Source organism: Zalophus californianus, chromosome 10, assembly GCF_009762305.2.
Source record: "Zalophus californianus isolate mZalCal1 chromosome 10, mZalCal1.pri.v2, whole genome shotgun sequence".
Classification (NCBI taxonomy): domain Eukaryota; kingdom Metazoa; phylum Chordata; class Mammalia; order Carnivora; family Otariidae; genus Zalophus; species Zalophus californianus.
In genome coordinates this window covers 1,903,132-1,923,515 of record NC_045604.1, presented here as the reverse complement: position 1 = coordinate 1,923,515, position 20,384 = coordinate 1,903,132, and the positions used below count along the sequence as shown (strand labels likewise).

Here is a 20,384-nt window from a genome sequence, read left to right as displayed (position 1 = left end):
GGGACCCGGGGGTCCTGGTCTCCACGCCGAGGGGCTCGCTGTTCCCCTGCACGTGACGGTCGGGTGAGCCCCCACCAGCCCAGCCCAGCCCGGAGGCTCTCAGAGCAGTGCTGGGGCCTTGCGGGGGGCCTTGGCCCAGGAGAGGCTGGAGAGGCCCGGCAGAAGCAGCAGCCTCACAGATTACAATGGAGGAAGTGGAGGAAGTTTATTTATGGATGTGGGGAGAACACGGCACGGTCCCTCGGGCTGACTGGCAAGGGGGCAATCAGGGCAGACCGAACACAGACTCCCGGAGCCAGGTCCGGGGGCGCTCAGCAACGGGCGCGGCAGCCGGCTGGCCCTGACCCGGAGGACAGAGAGCCCGGTGCCTGATTCCCAGCACGGGAGCTCGCCGACAGTCCTCAAGTTAGAAGAAAACAGGGAAGGGTCTGAAAGGGGTGAGGGGCTGTGTGTGTGACCCCAAGGGAGCCCCAAAGCAGGAGAGACAGGCGGGCCTCATCCCCCAGCTCATTCCATCCCTGCTCAGGGACTGGGCATGATTTCAGTGGTCCTCAGAGGCAGCTTGCCCAGGCCCTTGACCCCGACCGCCCTGGTCTGGCCGCCGCCTCCTCACTCGGGCTCCCCCAGCACGCCCAGCAGCTCCGTCTGTTCTCTGCGCAGGGCCTGGAAGAGGAGGGGACGAACGCGGCTCGAGAAAACCCAAACGCTTCCTCCCACTCGGCTCGACTCCAGGCCTCTCTCCCCGGGGACGGTGTGGAAGAAGTAGCTGCCTGCTGCCCAGGGCCCCGGAGCCGGGGACGGGGTGAGGACAAGAAGAGCCACTGGGCCTGCTCCTGCTGCCGGCTCTCCAAGGCTCGGGGACCCGGGAGCCAGGGATCTGGGGACCCACTGCTGTGAGGAACAGGAAGGCCCGCCCCAGGAATGGACCCACCAAGTGGTTATAAGTAAACACAAGTCGGCCATCCGGATGACGGAGCGAGCCCAACAGTGGTGCAGCCCCTCGAGCCCTGCCCACAACCCTGGACTGGAGCCACTCTTTGAGAGAGAGGAAGGGAGAGAGGGAGAGAGGGAGAGGGGGAATCTCAAGCAGACTCCTCGCTGAGTGCAGGGCCGACATGGCGCTCGATCTCATGACACTGAGATCACCACCTGAGCCCAAACTGAATTGGACACTCAACTGGCTGCACCCCCCCCCGGGGCACCCCCTAATGTGCACGTTTTAAAGCTCCTGGGGATCGGTCACGTGGAGAACCCCACAGCCACGGAGCACTAACCCTAACAGGAGGAGCCGGTCCCTTGGGCCGGGGACCATGCCTGGGACACTCACCTGCCAGGCCTGCTGCCGCGCCCTGCCCTGCCGCCGCAGCTCCTGCACCCGCCCCCGCCCGGCCAGGACGGCCTCGGCCAGCTGCCTGTTCTCGGCCTCCTGTCTGTGCACACGGCGCTGCAGGGCGTCCCGCTGCTGCACGAAGTAGGGCACCAGGGCGCTCCGCATGTCTTCCTCCGGGATCCCACTGGGGCGCCTGCGATCCCACCGGGGCCAGTGGACGGGGTGGGGAGGGCGTGTGTGGGTGAGGCCACCGTGGCCTCCCACCTGCAGCCTCCAGCGGGGCGGGCTTCCACTGGTACACTCACCGGCTGGCGCTCAGCTCGGCGCCCAGGGACCCCCTCTCCCCGCTCTCCCCGCCCACGTCTGCACCCAAGCCGGCCCAGCTGCATGCACTGCCCCCCATGTCTAGCGCTCCAGGACCGGAGGAGACCTTCCAGCTACTGCCTCTGTCCGTGGGACCCTGCGCACCCGCTCCTCAGACAGTGAGCCGGAGACTGGGGGACCCCGGAGGGGCCCCAGCAAGTGCTGGCTAACGTGGGAAGATGAGGCAGGCGGGTCTGGAGTCAGGAGGACGGGGGTCCTGAAAGCCCAGAGCGAGGGGATGGGTTGGTTCCAATGGGCAGTGGGGTGGAAGCCACCAGAGGTTCTTTAAAAAATTTGTTTTCAGCTCTAAAACTCATTTCTCTTATGTGTTAAGATCACAGAGCACAAAAAAAATTGGAAAGCACAAGGAAGGTGTTTCCTGGCTCTGGCCTAAGACAGTTCAGGCAGGGAAGGTCGGGGGAGGCAGGAGCTCAGCGTGGGACGCCCCAGGCCACAAGGCTGCCCGCAGGGACGTCAGCCCCCAGGGCAGCAGCTCTGACTGTCTTGTTCAGCACTGAATCCCAGGCATGTAAAACCGTTTGGGGCGTACAGTAGGTGTCCCCTAAATACTGTTAAATGGACAAGTGAATAAAACCCAGACGCCGGGCCCGCCTGACAGAGACTGCAAATCCGCCCTTCCACCTCCTGCCGACGGGCAGATGAGTCCTGAAATGAGCCCCCTGCAAGGACGGCCTCCCCCGGTCGGCCCCAAGCCCCAGACAGCACGCGCCGGCTATGGGGCTCTTCTCCTTCCCCGGAGGGGAGGACGGGCTTGGCACGCCCCCGAGGCCCTTCTCACCAGGCCGGCTCCGTGCGGTCTTTGCCTTCTTGCACGATCTTGTCCAAGGAGCTCAAGACCGCTTCCAGGTTCCCCTCCGCTTTGATCTCAGAGATTTCCTCCTGAAGAGCAAGCAGGAAAGAGCTCTAATGACACCAGACAAGGCCACAGTGAAAACAGACCAAGCCGTGGGCAGGACTCAGTAAGATCTGGGCTGATTCCGGTGTCTTTGTCCCAACATTCCAACTTCCCTCCATGTGACTTTAATAACTGAAAACAGGAAGTATCAAATGGAAAACATTTGAGAAGAGCCTGCCCAACACCTTGGGATGCTGCAGCCCCAGGCCCAGCTGCTGGTGCCACAGACACACCCTGGTGCTTCCTGCCCGTCCCCCCCCCCGCCCCGCCCCGGAGCACGAGGGAACGGGAATGGAGCCCTCCGAAGAGATCACCATATTCCTTAAAGACACGAACACAGTCCTGTCATCTTTGGTACTCCCTGTAGCACAGAGCTCCACGGAATTGCACAGTTAAGTGTCTCCTCTGCACCTGGCCCTGCACCAGGTGCTGGGGATGCGAGGAGGCCAGGAGCCCCTGCGGCAGACAGCACGGGGACATGGCACTGGACCACGAGAGGAGGGACACGCCAGGGAATGGACGGCGGCCACGGCGGGCAGCTCTGAGCACTGAGGACCCAGACGGCCCGAGCCAGCGCCCCCTGCTGTGTTCCTTGCCACTCACCCGGACAGATGTCTGCAACTGGGTGACGAGCTTGTCATAGATTCGCTGTGTCATCTCAGGCTGCAGCTGGTAGAGGTGCTTGTAACAGTCAGTGAATCTCTGGTAGCTGGCAGGAAGGAGAGACAGTAAGATGGAGGGTCACATGCACAGCTAGCCTGCCCCCCCCCCCGGCCGTGGGGCTCGGGGTCCAGTCAACTCCACGGCCCTGGGTAATGGCTGTGGGTGCGAGAGGCCTCACCTGTCCCCAGGGGTCCTCGCTGCCTCTCAGCAGAGCCCAGCCGAGCTCAGGCCCCCCCCCCCCCCCGCCCCCGTCCAACCAGCTCCCAGGGGGCGCTGCTGCTGGTGCTGGCCGCGGTCCTTGAGAGACTCTGGTCGTCCCCGCCCCCTTGCCGGGCTGGGCCAGGGCAGGGCACGCGGCCGCAGGCAGAGGTAGCCTTCGTCCTCGAAGGAGCCACACGGGAGGGATGCCCCTTTTGCAGGATGTGACTACACGTGCTGGAGGCAATGTCTCCAGCTCCCAGCCATCGTGGGGGCCCTGGCCTGAGGGCAGAGTTCATCCCCTAAGGAGGCTGAACGGAAGAGAAGAACTGGGGTGTCTGAGGACATCATCAAGCTGCTGAAGACACCAAACTAGAGCCACCCCACTTTGGGGCTGCTAGTTAGCAGGGTAATGGATTCCTCTTACTGTTCACGCCATTTAAAAAAAATTTTTTTAATAGATTTATTTGAGAGGGAGAGAGCGTGAAAGAGAGCGCACAAGCAGGGGGAGTGTCAGGCAGAGGGAGAAGCAGGCTCCCCGCTGAGCAGGGAGCCCCACGTGGGGCTCGATCCCAGCACCCTGAGATCAAGACCTGAGCCGAAGGCAGACGCTTGACCGACTGAGCCACCCAGGCGCCCCTGTTCATGTCTTTTAGAATCAGGCCTCTGTCACTGGCAGTTGAGAGCTGGGTCCCTGATCCACCCTCGTAGCTGGGAAGGTCAGAGGGTACCCAGGACGCTCCTAGTGGCTTTTGCTGTCTTAAAACTCTCTTGCCTTTTGTCTCCCCACTCCCTGCGTTCTTGTGTCTCTACCTTCTCCCTCGGGCCCTTCACCTTCTGCCAAGGTTCGGCGCTGCCTGCTGTGCTGGCCGCCAACCAGGTACTGGGTGTTCTGCGGGGAGGGAGGCTGCACGGCCCTCCTGGAGCTTCAGGCAGAGAGATGCCAGCAGACACAGAAACACACGTGACCATGGGGACGGCCACTTGTGGAGGGTGCTTTGAAGGAAAAGGGTCTTGGGATCATCTTTAAGCCGGGGTGGGGGGTGTTCAGTGACCTGCAGGAAGTGTCTGAGCCAGGGAGTCCCCAAGCACGTAACAGCCCACATCTGTGCTCAGCTGTGGGTCCGGATGCTCCTCAGCTGTGTGGTCAGGCTGGGGGGCCATGGGACACACAGGGGATTGGGTCCCTGGAAGCCGGCGCCTAGCCCCCACCCCACCCGGGGAATCACTGCTGGTCCCCCCTTCTCATGGCTCTCGGCCTCCCTGCCCAGGTCCTGCCCTACACAATGTCTGTGGAGCAGGTGACACTCGAGAGCACACAGGGGCTTGCAAGGGACACCTGCTATGTTTTCAGGAAATCTGTGAGCCTGCTGTTCAACACGGCCGCACTGAACACTAAGTTATATAATCTGGCAGTAAATGTTAAAAGAAATGGTACTAACTACTCAAAACACACGACTTCCTAACGCAGCACATCCTCGGTGCTCTGGAGACAGCTGACACCCTCTGTGTGGAAACACTCTGTAAGGTCCACCACCACCATCTCTCTGGCACTCTGGATTGAGCGTTTACACCTTGGCAACTGGCAAACGCAGTAAGCCTGGGCTTTATTTTTGGAGGGTGGTTGCAAGCCTCTGCCGGTGGTTCCACAGGAGGGGACGGTCTCTCCCTGTTGTGACGGTCCACACTGGACGCCAACACCCCGTGGGGGCTAAACCTTGGCACCCGTGGCCAGGGCACGGGACGGATGGCGGGCACCCTTCAGCCTCGGTGGGGCCCCAGGCATCTTGTGTGCCGCCAGCCCCCCTCGCCACGCAGTCTGTGGCTACACGAGGAATGTGGGGACGCAGGACGCCTGCCCAAGTGGGGCTGGAACTGAAACTGGGTAATTGTGGCTTGAGATGGGCTTGGCTTGGACACCGGAGATCCTGTTCCTCCACCCGGCCCACTTGACGGCAGAGGGTCTGAGTAGGCCCCTGTCCTGCACTCAGGCAGCCAGCAGCGGCGAGGGCCCGGGGCAGGGGCCGGGGGCCAGCCGTCTGCGCGCCAGTGCTGCGCGGAGCTCTTCCCACAGCCCCGATGGGCTCTGAGGACTCAGTGAAAGTGAAGCCCGTCCGCACAGATCCCCAAATGGTGAATGCCTGCTGCACGGGCATGGAGGGAAGGCAGCCAGACTGGAGGCTGGTGTCAGCGAGACAGGAGGACGGGATCTTCGCTTTGTTTCCAGTCTTACTGCGATATAATTGCCTCCTTGTATAAGGCACACAGCATGATGCTTTGACTCACATATACAGTGAAGTGATGAGCACAGAAAGTGTAGTCAACACCCATCACCAGCTCACAGAGACACAAAAAACAGGGAAGAAAAGCTTTCCTCGTGATGGGAATTCTTGCAACAGACGCTCTTCCCAGAGTGGCGTGAGCTGCGGTCATTGTGGTGGACACTGCACGCCCAGGGCTTCCTCATCCTCTAGCTGGTGCGCGTGCCTTTGTCCACCTTCCTCCAACCCTCCCCCCCCCCAGGAATTCCCTTCTCGAGAGCCAGGGCAGGCTTGGGAATGGTTTAAATGCCCTTGTCAATCTCCTAAAAAAATACTCTAAGGGAGAAGCAGGAAAAGTGATGCATTTTAGAAAACATGCCGGGCCGCCCTGCCGCCTGCAACGTCACTAGGATCACTGGGATTTCCGGGTGCCCAGAACTGTCTGACGCGGCTGCAGACCAGCCCCGCCCCCAGCACCCTGGACTCCAGGCCAGCAGGCACGCACTGCTGGGGCGGGGGAGCCCTCGCTCATGAGCAGCCCCGGTGGCCCCTCTGCAAGTCCCCTTTGGCTCTCTGTTGGAACGGTGCCCTGGCCTTGGCCTTCCAAGGGTACGCAGGGGGCTACCCAGCTGCGTGCTGGCTACGTGCACTGGGTCTGCGGAATCTGGCCTGCCTGTCTGGGTTCAAATCCTACCTCTACCGCTCATCAGATGAGTGATCTGTGACTACTTCTTTACCTTTCCCAGCCTCAGGTTCTGCTCTGTCAAGTGGCGATAGTAAGTGTGTCCGCGCTCACAGAATTACTGTGAGGTCACATATGTAAAGTACTTAGAACAGTGCCCAGCTCACTGACAAGCGCCACGCTAGCTACAATTAGTATCCCTAATTTCAGGAAAACAGTCCTCACTGCCCCCCTCAGAGGTGCCGAACAGTAAGCTGGCTTCCGGGATGGGGCGCCTGGGTGGCTCAGTCGTTGAGTGTCTGCCTTCGGCTCAGGTCATGATCCCAGGGTCCTGGGATTGAGCCCCGCATCGGGCTCCCTGCTCAGCAGGAAGCCTGCTTCTCCCTCTCCCACTCCCCCTGCTTGTGTTCCCTCTCTCGCTCTGTCTCCCTCTGCTAAATAAATAAATAAAATCTTAAAAAAAAAAAAAGTTAGCTTCCCAGAGTTGAGAAGTCTCCTTGCAGAAGGCAAGTGCTTTGTAAAAGGGTCCTGGTGGCAGATGCCTGCACAGAAGCCAGCCCAGTGGCAGGAAGAACCCATTGGCCCCACGACAGAGAGATGCTAAGTTGTGCCCCCCGCAAAGAGGGCTACATTTATCATCAAAGTTACTGTTTCAAATGTATTTACTGAATTTATTAATGGATTTTAATCTAGTTTTTCTCTTATACTTTTTTGTTAATTTTTTAAAGTAACCTCTATGCCCCATGTAGGACTTGAACTCACCACCCCGAGATCTAAAGTGGCCTGCTCTTCAATCCTTCCTACACAATATTTCATTAACTGCACTAAAAACTCACTGTAAACTGAGTTATCACACATTTATTATTTTATTTTTTTAAAGATTTTATTTACTTATTTGAGAAAGAGGGAGAGAGCACTAGCGGGAGGAGGGGCAGAGGGAGAGGGAGAAGCAGGCTCCCCGCTGAGCAGGGAGCCCGATGCAGGGTTCGATCCCAGGACCTGGGACCATGACCTGAGCCGAAGGCAGATGCTTCACTGACTGAGCCACCCAGGCACCCCATTAGCACATAAGTTTAACTTAAAAAGAATTAACTTCAAAATACTGAAGCTCAGGGATGCCTGGGTGGCTCAGTCAGTTAAGCGACTGCCTGCACCAGGCTCCGTGCTCAGCGGGGAGCACCTGCTTCTCCCTCTGCCAGCTGTTCCCCTGCCTGTGCACACGCACGCTCGCACTCTCTCTGACAAATAAATAAATAGAATCTTAAAGAAATATACTGAAGCCCAGAACCAAGCCCTCGTGGTCTGTCAAGGTGGGGGTTTGCAGGTGGCTCCGCGGGTTCACCCGGGCTCTGCTGGCCTGGTGTGCAGCCTGGCGGATTGCGGCCCCGCCGAACGCCCCTTCACGGGCTGCCCACCAGAGGGCGCCTCGGTCCCAGCCCAGGGATGGGGCGCACAGCGCCTGGGACAGAGGCTGGGGTGCCCGACACAGCAAAGGTCTGCACACTCCCCACCACCCACCCACGGGAAGGCTGCCCCGCTGCGCTAGCAGGTGCTCTTCGGTCAGCTCCTTCCCGCTGCCCTTCCTCAGGCCCGGGTCTGCTGGGCAGCCCTTGCCTAAGAAAGAAAAGGGAAGCCAAAATGAGAAATGCTCTTTGATGACAGCACAAGTCTGTGATTTATGACAACCGTGGCAAAAAGTTACCTTTTAAAAATTAATCTTCATTAGGGGCGCCTGGGTGGCTCAGTCAATTAAGTGTCTGCCTTCACCTTGGGTCATGATCTCTGTGTCACCCCCCCCCCGCCCCCCGCATCGGGCTCCCTGCTCAGCGGGGAGTCAGCTTCTCCCTCTGCCCCTCCCCCTGCTCATGTGCACCCTCTCTCTCTCTCAAATGAATAAATAGGCCCCCTGGGCTAACCTAACCCTTTATTGCTTGGATTCCCTTTGGAAACTACTAGAAACTTAATAGTGAGAACCTGAAATTGAGATACTTTTTCTGAAAAAGACTTCTGATTTGATAAATATTAACACAAAGATACAAAAAAATTCCATCAAGATAATTGTACAGTAGTCTCCCTTATCCACGGGGATACATTCCAAGACCCCCAACAGATGCCTGAAACTGTGGATAAACCCGACCCCTATATATACTATGCTTTTTCCTGAACATTCATACATACCTATGATAAAGTTTAATTTATAAACTAGGTACTGTAAGAGATGAACACTATAAAAATAATTGTTCTATAAAATATACTTATAACAGCATACTGCAATCAAAGTTGTATGAATGTGGTCTCTCTCTCAATACGTTTTTCTTTGGTGGGGCAGAGAGGGATTTATTGGGGTTTCCTGAAGAGAGCTGGGATTGCTGAGGTCTGGAATCACTCATCCAGGCCATCCAGGGAGTGGCAGCGTGTTCCCACGTGACAGGGGCTGCACAGATCGTGATAAAGATGAGCAGCAGCATTCCGGGCCCGCGGGTGGTGCTCAGTTGGCACGGGGACCTGAGCAGTAAGGTCTGGGTGGAGGAAGAACCACCTACTCCTTGTGGCCAGGCGTTCAGTCACCAGATGGTGGTGGGGGGCTTCCTATGACACACAGTACTCACACACTTGTCACGCCTAGAACCTCAGGGATCCGAGGCATGCCTCCCACCGGAGGCGGGGTCTGGGTCACTGGGAGGTCTCTCTCTCAATATCCTACTGGACCACATTCACCTTCCTTCTTCTTGTGATGCTGCCCAATGATGAGATGCCCACGTGGCGAGATGAGGGAGGTGAACACCGTCGGCATGTGACAGACTGTTGGGCTACTCCTGACCGTCTGGCCGGACGTCAGAAGGAGGGTCATCTGCTTCCGGGCCACGGTTGACCATGACTGACCCCGTGGATGGCCATTCTGGGGACACGGGGGACTACTGTATTCGTGGATTCACCTGACAAACACCGAGCATCGATGGCGCGCCAGGCCTCGCTCAGCGTACAAACGCACAGATGCCCAAGTAGGATCCCTGCCCTCAAGGGGATACTGTGACAAAGGGAAGACGGGTCCATCCCAGGAAGACAGGATAGCAGAGGGGGCTCACAGGGAGCTCAGGGAAGACGCCTCGGAGGAGGCAAAGTCTGAGACCCAAGCGGGAAGCAGGAGTCGGCCAGAGGACAGGAGGAGGCCCAGGCGGTGGGGGAGCTGCAGCGGACACGTGAGGAAGTCGACTGCAGCGCATGGAGGGAAGGAGGTCCTAGCAGGGAGAAGCGGCCAGTGGAAAGAGCAGATCGCTGCAGAGGAGCTCATGGGCACGTGTGTGTGTCCACGTGCATGTGTGTGTGCACCCACGGCCCTGACCACAGCTGAACAGGGAGGGGCCGAGGAGTAATGGCCCCGTGTGCTGAGCTGATTCTGGAAGCCATCCTGAGCCAATTAACCCGTTTAAGTAGGAGAAGGACATGCTTCAAAGTGAGCAGTACGGGAGGGGGCAGGACTGGGGCTGGAGGGCCAGGCTGGAGGCAGTGGCAGCAACGGAGTGAGATGGGGGGCCTGAACCTGAGCACTGGCACACAGGAGGGGAGGAAGAGGCTGAGAGCGAACTGCTTCAACGGGGCTCGGTGGCTGGCTGGAGCGAGGGATTAGTGAGCACGCCCAAACCTCTGGCTTAGAGAACGGGCACACAGTGGTATCTTCTACCAAGCCAGAGACCGCAGAGGGAGCAGCTGTCCTGTCTCCACCATGCTGAGCTTAACGGTTCTGTGAGACACCGAGGACAGTCCGGGAGTAGACTGCTGGAGCCTGACGCTTGGCAGAGAGATGCAGCCTGGGAATCCTCATGGACTCCCCAACTATCTACTGTGTGTCTCCTGGGCGCCAGGCACCGCGATCAGCTTGAGTGCAGAGCGGTGAATCAAACAGACCCGACCCTGTCGTTGTGGTTTACGTGGGGGACACGGACAAGGGAACTGTGCACTGTCAGAGAGCTAGGGGGGCATAAACTAAGGTGTCGTGATAAAGAGAGTAACCAGGGGAGGAAGGTGGCTTTAAAGAGGGTCACCAAGAGATGGAGGAAAACCATTCCTGGCGGAGCAGACCTCAATTGCAAATGTCCTGAGGCAGAAAGCTCTTGCTCTTCCAGAAGAGGAGGAGGTCTCCCCGAGGTAACAAGTCATAGGCGGGGGCCGGAGAGCGCGGGGCCTTGGAGGCCAGTGCAAGGAGCCGTGCAGACACTCAAGGGCTGTCAGAAGCAGCAAGCCATCCAATGAGATGTGATCATTCACGTGTGGAGGGACATGAGGAAGGGCCAGCGCTCACATATTCAAGGACGAGGAGACAAAGAGGAGCCCAAGAAGGTAGAAGGGCAGAGACTGCGGGGAAGCCAAGGGACAGTGTCAAGGACAGAGGAGTGGCTAAGCAGCATCAAATGCGACAAGGAGAGCAAGTAGACAAAATATGAAAAAATATCCACACTATTTAGCAACAAAGAGTTATTTTTAGTTTTTAAAGATTTTATTTATTTATTTATTTGACAGAGAGAGACACAGCAAGAGAGGGAACACAAGCAGGGGGAGTGGGAGAGGGAGAAGCAGGCTTCCTGCCGAGCAGGGAGCCCGATGTGGGGCTTGATCCCAGGACCCTGGGACGGTGACCTGAGCCGAAGGCAGACGCTTAACGACTGAGCCACCCAGGTGCCCCTAGCAAAAGAGTTATTAATGACCTTGAAAAGAACGTTTCAAGGGAATGGCAGCAGAGCTGCTTCCAGCTGAGACAAAAACCAGAGATGGGGGACTAGCGCCTAGAAGAGAGAGGCCTGCAGCCACAGCCTTGGATGTGAGGGGAGTGACACCGAGAGAGTGACACCGAGGGGTACGCAGGACTGGGCGGCTCTCAGCCAGATCCACAGACGCAGGAACTCCTCCTGGTGACCTCAGTTTTCTCTACGGACCAGGTGCTGGGGATCATTCTCACGGCCAGGGCACAGGGGCAGGGCGCAGGGGTGCAGGGGAAAGGCCTGAGGGGCACGATGGACATTTCCAGTAGCTGCTGTGGAGAAGGGGAGAGGACTGGCGGGGTAGGAGGGGCGGGGGTAGGAGGAGAGGCTCCACTGAGCTGCTCCACCGGCTGGGGAAGGGCAGAGGGTGAGGGCGGAAACTGACCTGGGCTTGGCCAGGCGCTGGGAGGAGGGAGCAAAGGTGCAGAGAAGCCCGAACCTGTACAAACAGCTCTTAACCCCAGGCCTGTTTCTCCCCCCAGCTCCTGATGGATGGCACCACCCGCCACCCAACCACCCCAAGGGGGGGTCCTGGGGTCCGCATCCCTCCTCTCTCCTGCATCCCACCCCCAGTCGCCTCCGTCTGCCCCACCTCGGCAGTTAGGCACGGGACTCCGGGATGACAAGCTTTTTAGGGTCAGACGGAATGCTTCAGACTTTAAAAAAATGGAATGATTAAAAAAAAGAGCCCAGACTAAATTAATAATTGTCATTTTTAAATGACTATAAAATGTGGGGCGCCTGGGGGGCTCAGTCGTTAAGCGTCTGCCTTCGGCTCAGGTCGTGATCCCGGGGTCCTGGGATCGAGCCCCGCATCGGGCTCCCTGCTCCGTGGGAAGCCTGCTTCTCCCTCTCCCACTCCCCCTGCTTGTGTTCCCTCTCTCGCTGTGTCTCTGTCAAATAAATAAATAAAATCTTTAAAAATAAATAAATAAATAAATGACGATAAAATGAAACATGTCGCAATTTTATTTTTTTTAAGATTTTATTTAAGGAACGTCTATACTCAATAGACAGGCGTTTGAACCTACAACCCTGAGATCAAGAGTTGCATGCTCCACCCACTGGGCCGCTAGGCAACCCTAGTCAACTGCAATTTTAATACAATTAGAGAAAAATCATATTCATGTGGGATCTGCATGCTTCCCTCCATAACCTGATTTTAAAATTTACCATTATGTGATCATTTTCCCATGATTAGACGTTATTCAAACTAGAATTTTTTTTTTTAAGATTTTATTTAAGAGAAAGAGAAAGCACAAGGGGGGGAGGAGCAGAGGAAGAGGGAGAAGCAGGCTCCTGGCTGAGCAGGGGGCCCGATGCAGGGCTTGATCCCAGGACACTGAGACCACAACCGGAGCAGATGTTTAACCAATTGAGCCACCCAGGCGCCCCTACTGGATGCTTTTAAAAGACATTGACACACAAGGGGCGCCTGGGTGGCTCAGTTAGTTAAGCGACTGCCTTTGACTCAGGTCATGATCCCGGCATCCTGGGATCAAGTCCTGCATCGGGCTCCCTGCTCAGTGGGGAGTCTGCTTCTCCCTCTGACCCTTTCCCCTCTCATGCTCTGTCTCACTCTCTCTCAAATAAATAAATAAAATTAAAAAAAAAAGACATTGACATGAGTTGGAGTCTCAAAAAAAATCAGTCTAGAGCCTCTAGAAAGACCGTAGATAGTCCTGCCAACAATCTATTCCTCTGCAAAGCAGAGTACCTTTAAAGTCATTGTATTCAGAGCATTACAAATAAATGAATAGAGATTTTTAAATCGGTGGAGATATCTCAAACATGAAGAAAAAATAAAAGGATCAGTCATGACTTTAAGAAACATCAGGGGCATCTGGCTGGCTCAGTCGGTACACTGTGTGACTCTTGACCTCAGGGTCGTGAGTTCCAGCCCCATGTTGGGAGCAGAGATTACTAAAAATAAATAAACAGGGGGCACCTGGGTGGCTCAGTTGGTTGGGCGACTGCCTTCAGCTCAGGTCATGATCCTGGAGTCCCGGGATCGAGTCCTGCATGGGGCTCCCTGCTCAGCGGGGAGCCTGCTTCTCCCTCTGACCCTCCTCCCTCTCATGCCTTTCTATCATTCCCTCTCTCTCCCAATACATAAAAATATTTAATTAAAAATAAATAAATAAATAAAACATAAATTGTGACTGGAGATTTTGAAAAGAAATGGATGGCTCAATCAAAAAGATTTTCTTAATGAGCATATAAAAGATTTTAATAAAACTCAAAAGTTGAAACTGATAATAAGTATAGAATTTTACGCCCAGGAAACAGAAACCACACATTCTTTTCAAGCACACATGGAACATTCACAAAAACTGCCCACATACTGGCCATATGATTTCAAAGTGTCAAAAGTTCCCCCCAAAATCAGTGTCATACAGACCATGGGATCTAACCATAATGCGATAAAATTAGAAGTCACAACAAAAGGATAACTTTAAAAAAAAATCACATGTCTGGAAACTAAATAACATACTACTAAATAATCATTGGGTTAAAGAAAAAATCGTAAGGAAAATTACAAAGTCCATAAGTTTAAATGACTACGTCCACATATGAAAGAATGGAGTTGAACCCCTTTCTCATACCACACACAGAAACTAAACTCAAAACGGATCAAACATAAGATCAAAAACCATACAACTCATTAGAAGAAAACACAGGTGTAAGTCTCCATGACCTTGAATCAGACAGTGGTTTCTCACATATGACACTAAAACCACCCGCAACCAAAGAAAAAATTCTCTGCAACTTTTTATCTAAATAAATACACATTAATAAGTGATCTAAATTGGACTTCTCAAAATTAGAACTCTTACAAGTTAACAGTAAAAAGACAGCCCACTTAAAAAATGGGCAAAATATGGGGCACCTGGCTGGCTCACTCAGTGGAGCATGCAACTTGATCTCAGGGTTGTGGGTTCAAGCCCCATGTTGGGTGTAGAGATTATTTAAAACTAAATAAAGGGGCGCCTGAGTGGCTCAGTCGGCTTTCTTCGGCTCAGTTCATGATCCTAGTTTCCTGGGATCGAGCTCTGCATTGGGCTCCCTGTTCAGCAGAGAGTCTGCTTCTCCGTCTCGCTCTGCCCCACGTTCGTGCTTGCTCTCTCTCTAGCGCTCTCTCTCTCAAATAAAATCTTCAAAGACAAAAATAAAATGAAAAAAATTATATATAAATAAATAATGGGCAAAATATGTGAATCAACATTTCTCCAAATAAGATACAAAAATGGTCAATAAGCACATGAAATGTGCTCAGCCTCGGTAATCCTCAGGAAAATACAAATCCAAGGCACTGTGAGATACCACTTTATGCCCGGCTACGGGCTATCATCAAAAAGACAGACAGTGGGGCGCCTGGGTGGCTCAGTCGTTAGGCGTCTACCTTCGGCTCGGGTCATGGTCCCAGGGTCCTGGGATCGAGCCCCACATCGGGCTCCCTGCTCCGCGGGAAGCCTGCTTCTCCCTCTCCCACTCCCCCTGCTTGTGTTCCTTCTCTCACTGTGTCTGTCAAATAAATAAATAAAATCTTAAAAAAAAAAAAAAGACAAACAGTAAGGAGCGTGGGTGAGGATGTGGAGAAATCGAAACCCTTGCCACACCTCAAGCTGGTGGAAATGTAAAATAGCACAGCTGCTTTGGGAAACAGTCTGGCAATTCCCCCAAAAGTGAAACCTAGAGTTATTACATGAGCCAACAATTCCACTCGTAGGTGTATCCCCAGGAGAGCTGGACACTTGTTCAGTGATGCTCTCCGCAGCATTATTCTTAACAGACAATAGGGTGAAAACTGCCCCACCTGGGTGTCAGTCAATGCAGGATAAACGAAATGTGGTAGGGAAAGCCACACAACAGAATACAATTCAGTCATAAAAAGGAGTGACGTATTGACACGGGGGACATGGACAAACCCTGAAACCATTCCTTATGCGAAGTGCGAGAATGTGGACACATCAAGCCAGGTGTGGTATGCTCTGTACAGATGAAATGTCCAGAACAGGCAGAGGCACACAGACAGAAGGTAGACGGGTGACTGCTGGGAGCTGGGATGAGGAATGGGGAGTGACTGCTAACAAACACGAGGGGCAATGAAAATGTTCTGGAACCAGAGAGTGGTGATGGGTGCACAACTCTGTGAATGCGCTCATTGTGCACTGTGAGGGTCAATTTCATGGTATAAGAATTTATATCTCAATTAAAAACTTAAATGACTATGAAATATGAAATACCAGAATTTGTAGAAACCAGCAAAAGTACTCATACGAAAATTTATAGTTTTTTTTTTTTTAAGATTTTATTTATTTGACAGAGAAAGACACAGCAAAAGAGGGAACACAAGCAGGGGGAGTGGGAGAGGGAGAAGCAGGCTTCCCGCCGAGCAGGGAGATGGATGCGGGGCTCGATCCCAGCACCCTGGGATCATGACCTGAGCCGAAGGCAGACACTGAACGACTGAGCCACCGAGGCGTCCCTATAGTTTTTCTTTTTTTTAAGATTTTACTTATTTATTTGCCAGAGAGAGCAAGAGCACAAGCAGCAGGCAGAGGGAAAGGGAGAAGCAGACTCCCCACTGAGCAAGGAGCCTGATGATGCGGGGCTCGATCCCAGGACCCTGGGATCAGGATCTGAGCCGAAGACAGCCGCTCAACAGACTAAGCCACCCAGGTGCCCGGAAAATTTGTAGTTTTAAGCACATTTTTCAGAAAACAAAAAAAAGGCTGAAAAAGAAAAGAGCTAAATATTCAACTCAAGAACTTGGGAAAGGACTAACAAACCTAAAGAAATAAAAACAAATAAATAATAAAGATAAAGATAGATTTCAAAGATATAGAGACTCATAATAAACCTCAAAAGTTTTTTTTAAAAGCCAATTCTGTAAAAAGATTAGTAAGACAGAGAGAACTCTGCCTACACAAAGTCCAAAAAAGAGAAACAGCATATAATGGAAAAGGGGAAAATAATAAAAATTTAATTTAAATAAAAATTTAAAACATTTTGAAAAGTCAGAATATAACAGACAAAGGAGACAGATTTGGGTCGGGGGGATGCCTGTAAAACAGCAATTCTGTCACAAGAAGAAATCAAATCTGAGCTGACTTGTAGCCATTACAAGAAACCGCTCCATGCCAGACGTCTGCAGTGCCCTCTGGAGGACACATCCAGCATCACGGCTCTTAACGCCCACTGTCCTCAACCACGCCCAAAAGTTCTTGGCCTAAATGAGCTCTTGCAAATTTTTTCTTTTTAATGAAAGATTTTATTTATTTATTTGAGAGAGAGAGACAGCAAGAGAGGGAACACAAGCAGGGGGAGTGGGAGAGGGAGAAGCAGGCTTCCTGCCAAGCAGGGAGCCCGATGCGGGGCTCGATCCCAGGAGCCTAGGACCATGACCTGAGCCGAAGGCAGACACCTAACAACTGAGTCACCCAGGTGCCCCTCTTGCAAACTTTTAAGACACAGATAATCCCAATCTTATATAAATTGTTTCAGAAGAGGGAGTACTGTCCAAGTCCTCATACATGGCTAATAGATCTTTGATTCTATAAACAAATAAGGACAGTAAAAAAAAAAATTATAGGTCCATTAACTTACTAGCATACGAACACAGATCTAACTAAATCTAACAGTGTATTTTTGAAAAGATTTTATTTTTAAGTAATCTCCACCCAACGTGAGGCTCAAACCCACAACCCCAAGATCAAGAGTCACACGCTCCCCTGACTGAGCCAGCCAGGTGCCCCCTAACAGTGTATTTTAAAAATGCACCATAATCAAGTACATTTATTCCCAGAATGCAAAGATGGTTTAACTTCCACAAAATCAACCAACGGAGATCACCAATATTAATGAACTAAAGAAAAATTCAAGATCATCTCATTAAAGGAAGAAAACATTTGATAAAGTTCAACATCTAATTATGACTCTTCAGGGGCATTTGGCTGGCTCAGTCAGAAGAGCATGTGACTCGATCTCTGGGTTATGAGTTTCAGCCCCATGTTGGATGTAGACATTACTTACATAAACAAACACACTTAAAAAAATAATTGTGACTTTTTAAAAACCTCTCAGAAAACTAGAAACACACAGGGACTTTCATAATTTTCCAAAAATACATACCAAAAACTTAAACACTGTGGAGAACTTTAGGAAAAAGGCAAAGATGATTACATCACTGTTTGCTACAAGTCCTTGATGACAATGTGGGTGAATCTCACAAAGGCAATGTCAAGGAAAAGAAGTCAGACATAAAAGATTACAAACCACAGGATTCCATTTAATAAAGTGGGGGAGGAGGGGCGGAAACCCAGACAAAACTAATGTCTGGTTAACCGAAGTCAGGAAGGTGGTTACCCTTTCAGCTGAAGGAAAAGATGGGAAGGGGGCATACGAGCACTTCCTGGGGTTGTTTCTTGATCTGGGTGCTGGTTACATGGGTGTGCTCGTTCGTGAAAATGCTATCAAGCTGAACATTTATGATTTGTGCATTCTGAGGGAAGTTATACTTTAATAAGAGTGGAGCAAGACTGCTAGATACAACTATCTTACAAAAAGCAACAGTTTCTCTGAGTCATCAGTAACTAATGTTAAAAAAAATAGAGAATATTCACAATAGTAACAGAAACTACGAAGGACTAGGTAGTGACCTAGTAAAGAATGCATGAGTTCTTTTTTTTTTTCATTTTTTTTCTTTTTTTTATTGTTATGTTAATCACCATATATTACATCATTAGTTTTTGGTGCAGTGTTCCATGATTCATTGTTTGTTCATAACACCCAGTGCTCCAAGGAATGCATGAGTTCTTTAAAGAACTTTAAAACTCTACAGAAGGGGCGCCTGGGTGGCTAAGTCAGCTAAGCGTCTGCCTTCAGCTCGGGTCATGATCTCAGCGTCCTGGGATGGAGCCCTGAGTTGGGTTCCCTGCTCAGCGGGGAGCCTGCTTCTCCCTCTGCCTCTGCCTGGCGCTCCCCCTGCTTGTGCTCTCTCTGTCAAATAAATAAAATCTTAAGAAGATGAGTCTGGGGGCGCCTGGGTGGTTCAGTTGGTTAAGCGACTGCCTTCGGCTCAGGTCATGATCCCGGAGTCCCGGGATCGAGTTCCGCATCGGGCTCCCTGCTCAGCGGGGAGCCTGCTTCTCCCCCTGACCCTCCCCCCCATATACTCTCCCTCTCTCTCTTTCTCACTCTCTCAAACAAATAAATAAATCTTAAAAAAAAAAAAAAAAGAGTCCAAAAAAAAAAAAAGCTGGAGGAAATGAGTAGGCAGCTGTCGGAAAAGGAAGCCATATGACTGACAAGCGTAATGAGGGTATGTCCCAAGCTGTGAGGCAGCAGGGGTGTTACAACCACCGTGGGGCAGCCCTCTCCACACCTTCAGAGCGGCAGGAGTTAGAATGGTGGACCCCGGTGCTGGTGAGGATGGAGAAGACTGGAACAGCCTCTCTGGAAAGCAATCTGGCAAGCCACAGGTAGGTGTAAACCCCAGAAGCCAGGGGCCCCTCTCCGTTATCTACGTCCAGAAATGCCAGCACTTGTGCAAGAGCATGGACAAGGACAGTCACCTGGGCATGACCTGTGGAAGCGGGGTCCGGAGGCAACCAGGGGTCTGTGACCAGGGGATGGGGAAGCGCTGGATGCGAATCATGGAATGAAAAGCAGCCTGAGAAGCCCTGAACCACATGCACTTACAGGACGTGGTAAGATCTTTAAAAAAAAAAAAAAAAAATGGTGTTGAGTGAAAAAAGCTGTATGCAGCTCAATCATCATTCATATAAACTTAAAACATGCACAGACAAAACAACATATTTTACAAGGAAGCGAACATACTCAAATGTCACTTCTTGCACTCACGCTAACCCAGACGCCCCCATCCCACTGCTCTATTCCTTTACCCTGATTTAGTTCTCTTTATGGCACCAGTGCACCTTCTCCAGGAGAGCAGGGACCTTCCTGGCCCCTTGATCACAGGTTCATCTCCAGCTCCCAGAACATAGCCTGGGACACTGTAGACGCAAATGAATAATCGGAGGACATAGAGCCAATAGAAAGTGGGGCCTATGGAGAGGGGAGAGGAAGACAAGAACGAGCGGGGCGGTGGGGGACACTAAAACCAAGAAGGGACCTCGCCTGGACAGATCTTGGTGGTGTCTTATGACGGCTCCATAAAAATAATTACAAATTGTTTTATCAAATTAATTACTCTGGAAACTAGGTCCTGCACGAAAAGGCCGCTACCTCCCCTCCCCCAGCAGACCTGACTACCTCAGCGCCTTTGCACAAGCTATGTCCGTCGTCTGTAGGCTCTCCCCCATCCCTCCCTGCTCCAGGTTCCACTCAGTGTCACGTCCTCGGTGGGCTCCCTTCCCCGAGCTGCCCTCCACGCCATCGCCTGCCCGCCATCTCAGCAAGCGCCGTGCCTACTCTGCCCCCCGCCCGTCTCCACCCACGGATGCGCGCCAGGAGGGCGCTCGTACGTGTGCGGACTGAACCCGCGGGCGCAGGCACGGCCGCAGCTCTGTGCCGGACTAAGGCGCGGGCCGCGCGGGGAGCACGGCCACAGCACCGCCCGCGGGGGACACGGCGCGACCCCCGCGCGGACGGCCCACGACCCGCCTGCACTTCCGCCTCGGGTCGGGGACACCCCACACCTCCCCAACCGCCTTCCCGCACAACGGGGCCCGGGCCGCGGGTGAAAAGAGCGCCGAGCTCCCCGCTCCGCCCCCGGACGGAGCGCGCGAGACCACGTGACTGCCGGCACGCCGGCCAGTCACAGCCCGGGCACGAGGCCCCGTGACCAGGCCGCCGCCAGCGCCGCCGCGCCCCCTCCCCTAGGCCTCTCGCACGCCCGTAGCTTTGTGCCCCTTACCTCCCGGCGGCGACCAGCTTCTGGAGGAAGGTATCCACCAGAGTGTCGAGGAGCTTCACCCTCGGGATGGTGGCGCCGGGGGGCCCTGATTCCGGACACGACCCCTCGGGCCCCTTTTCCTCACGGCCGCTCTCTGCGTTGACGCTGCGCGCTGCGGCCATGTTGAAGCCAGACCGCCAAATCTGACGGGCTCGGCCGCCCCGCCCACCGGGGCCCCCGATTGGGCGGCCTCGGCACCGGGCCCCCTCCGGTTGGAAGCGGCGGGTGTCCATCACCGAGCCGCTCGGGGGCGGGGAGCCGCGCCGGCAGCCGCGCGCCCCGCCCCCGCGTGCT

At 53.5% G+C, this 20,384-nt stretch overlaps 1 protein-coding gene across 2 annotated transcripts; it reads right to left on the bottom strand.

Moving 5' to 3' along the window:
- Nucleotides 1-186: 186 nt before the first annotated feature.
- LOC113932182 (polyamine-modulated factor 1-like) lies at nucleotides 187-20,367 on the bottom strand. 2 transcript variants are annotated; one of them, XM_035722064.1, is made up of 5 exons: nucleotides 20,052-20,246; nucleotides 3,213-3,318; nucleotides 2,493-2,593; nucleotides 1,328-1,523; nucleotides 187-663 (listed from the first exon to the last, which is right to left on the bottom strand). In XM_035722064.1, the coding sequence occupies exons 1-5, from the start codon at nucleotides 20,210-20,212 to the stop codon at nucleotides 610-612; spliced, it is 618 nt and encodes a 205-aa protein (XP_035577957.1). In that variant the 5' UTR covers nucleotides 20,213-20,246; the 3' UTR covers nucleotides 187-609. The 2 variants fall into 2 exon arrangements, with proteins under 2 accessions (XP_035577957.1, XP_035577956.1); XM_035722063.1 differs by lacking the exon at nucleotides 187-663 and having other exon boundaries at nucleotides 734-1,523; nucleotides 20,052-20,367.
- Between the last annotated feature and the right edge of the window lie 17 nt (nucleotides 20,368-20,384).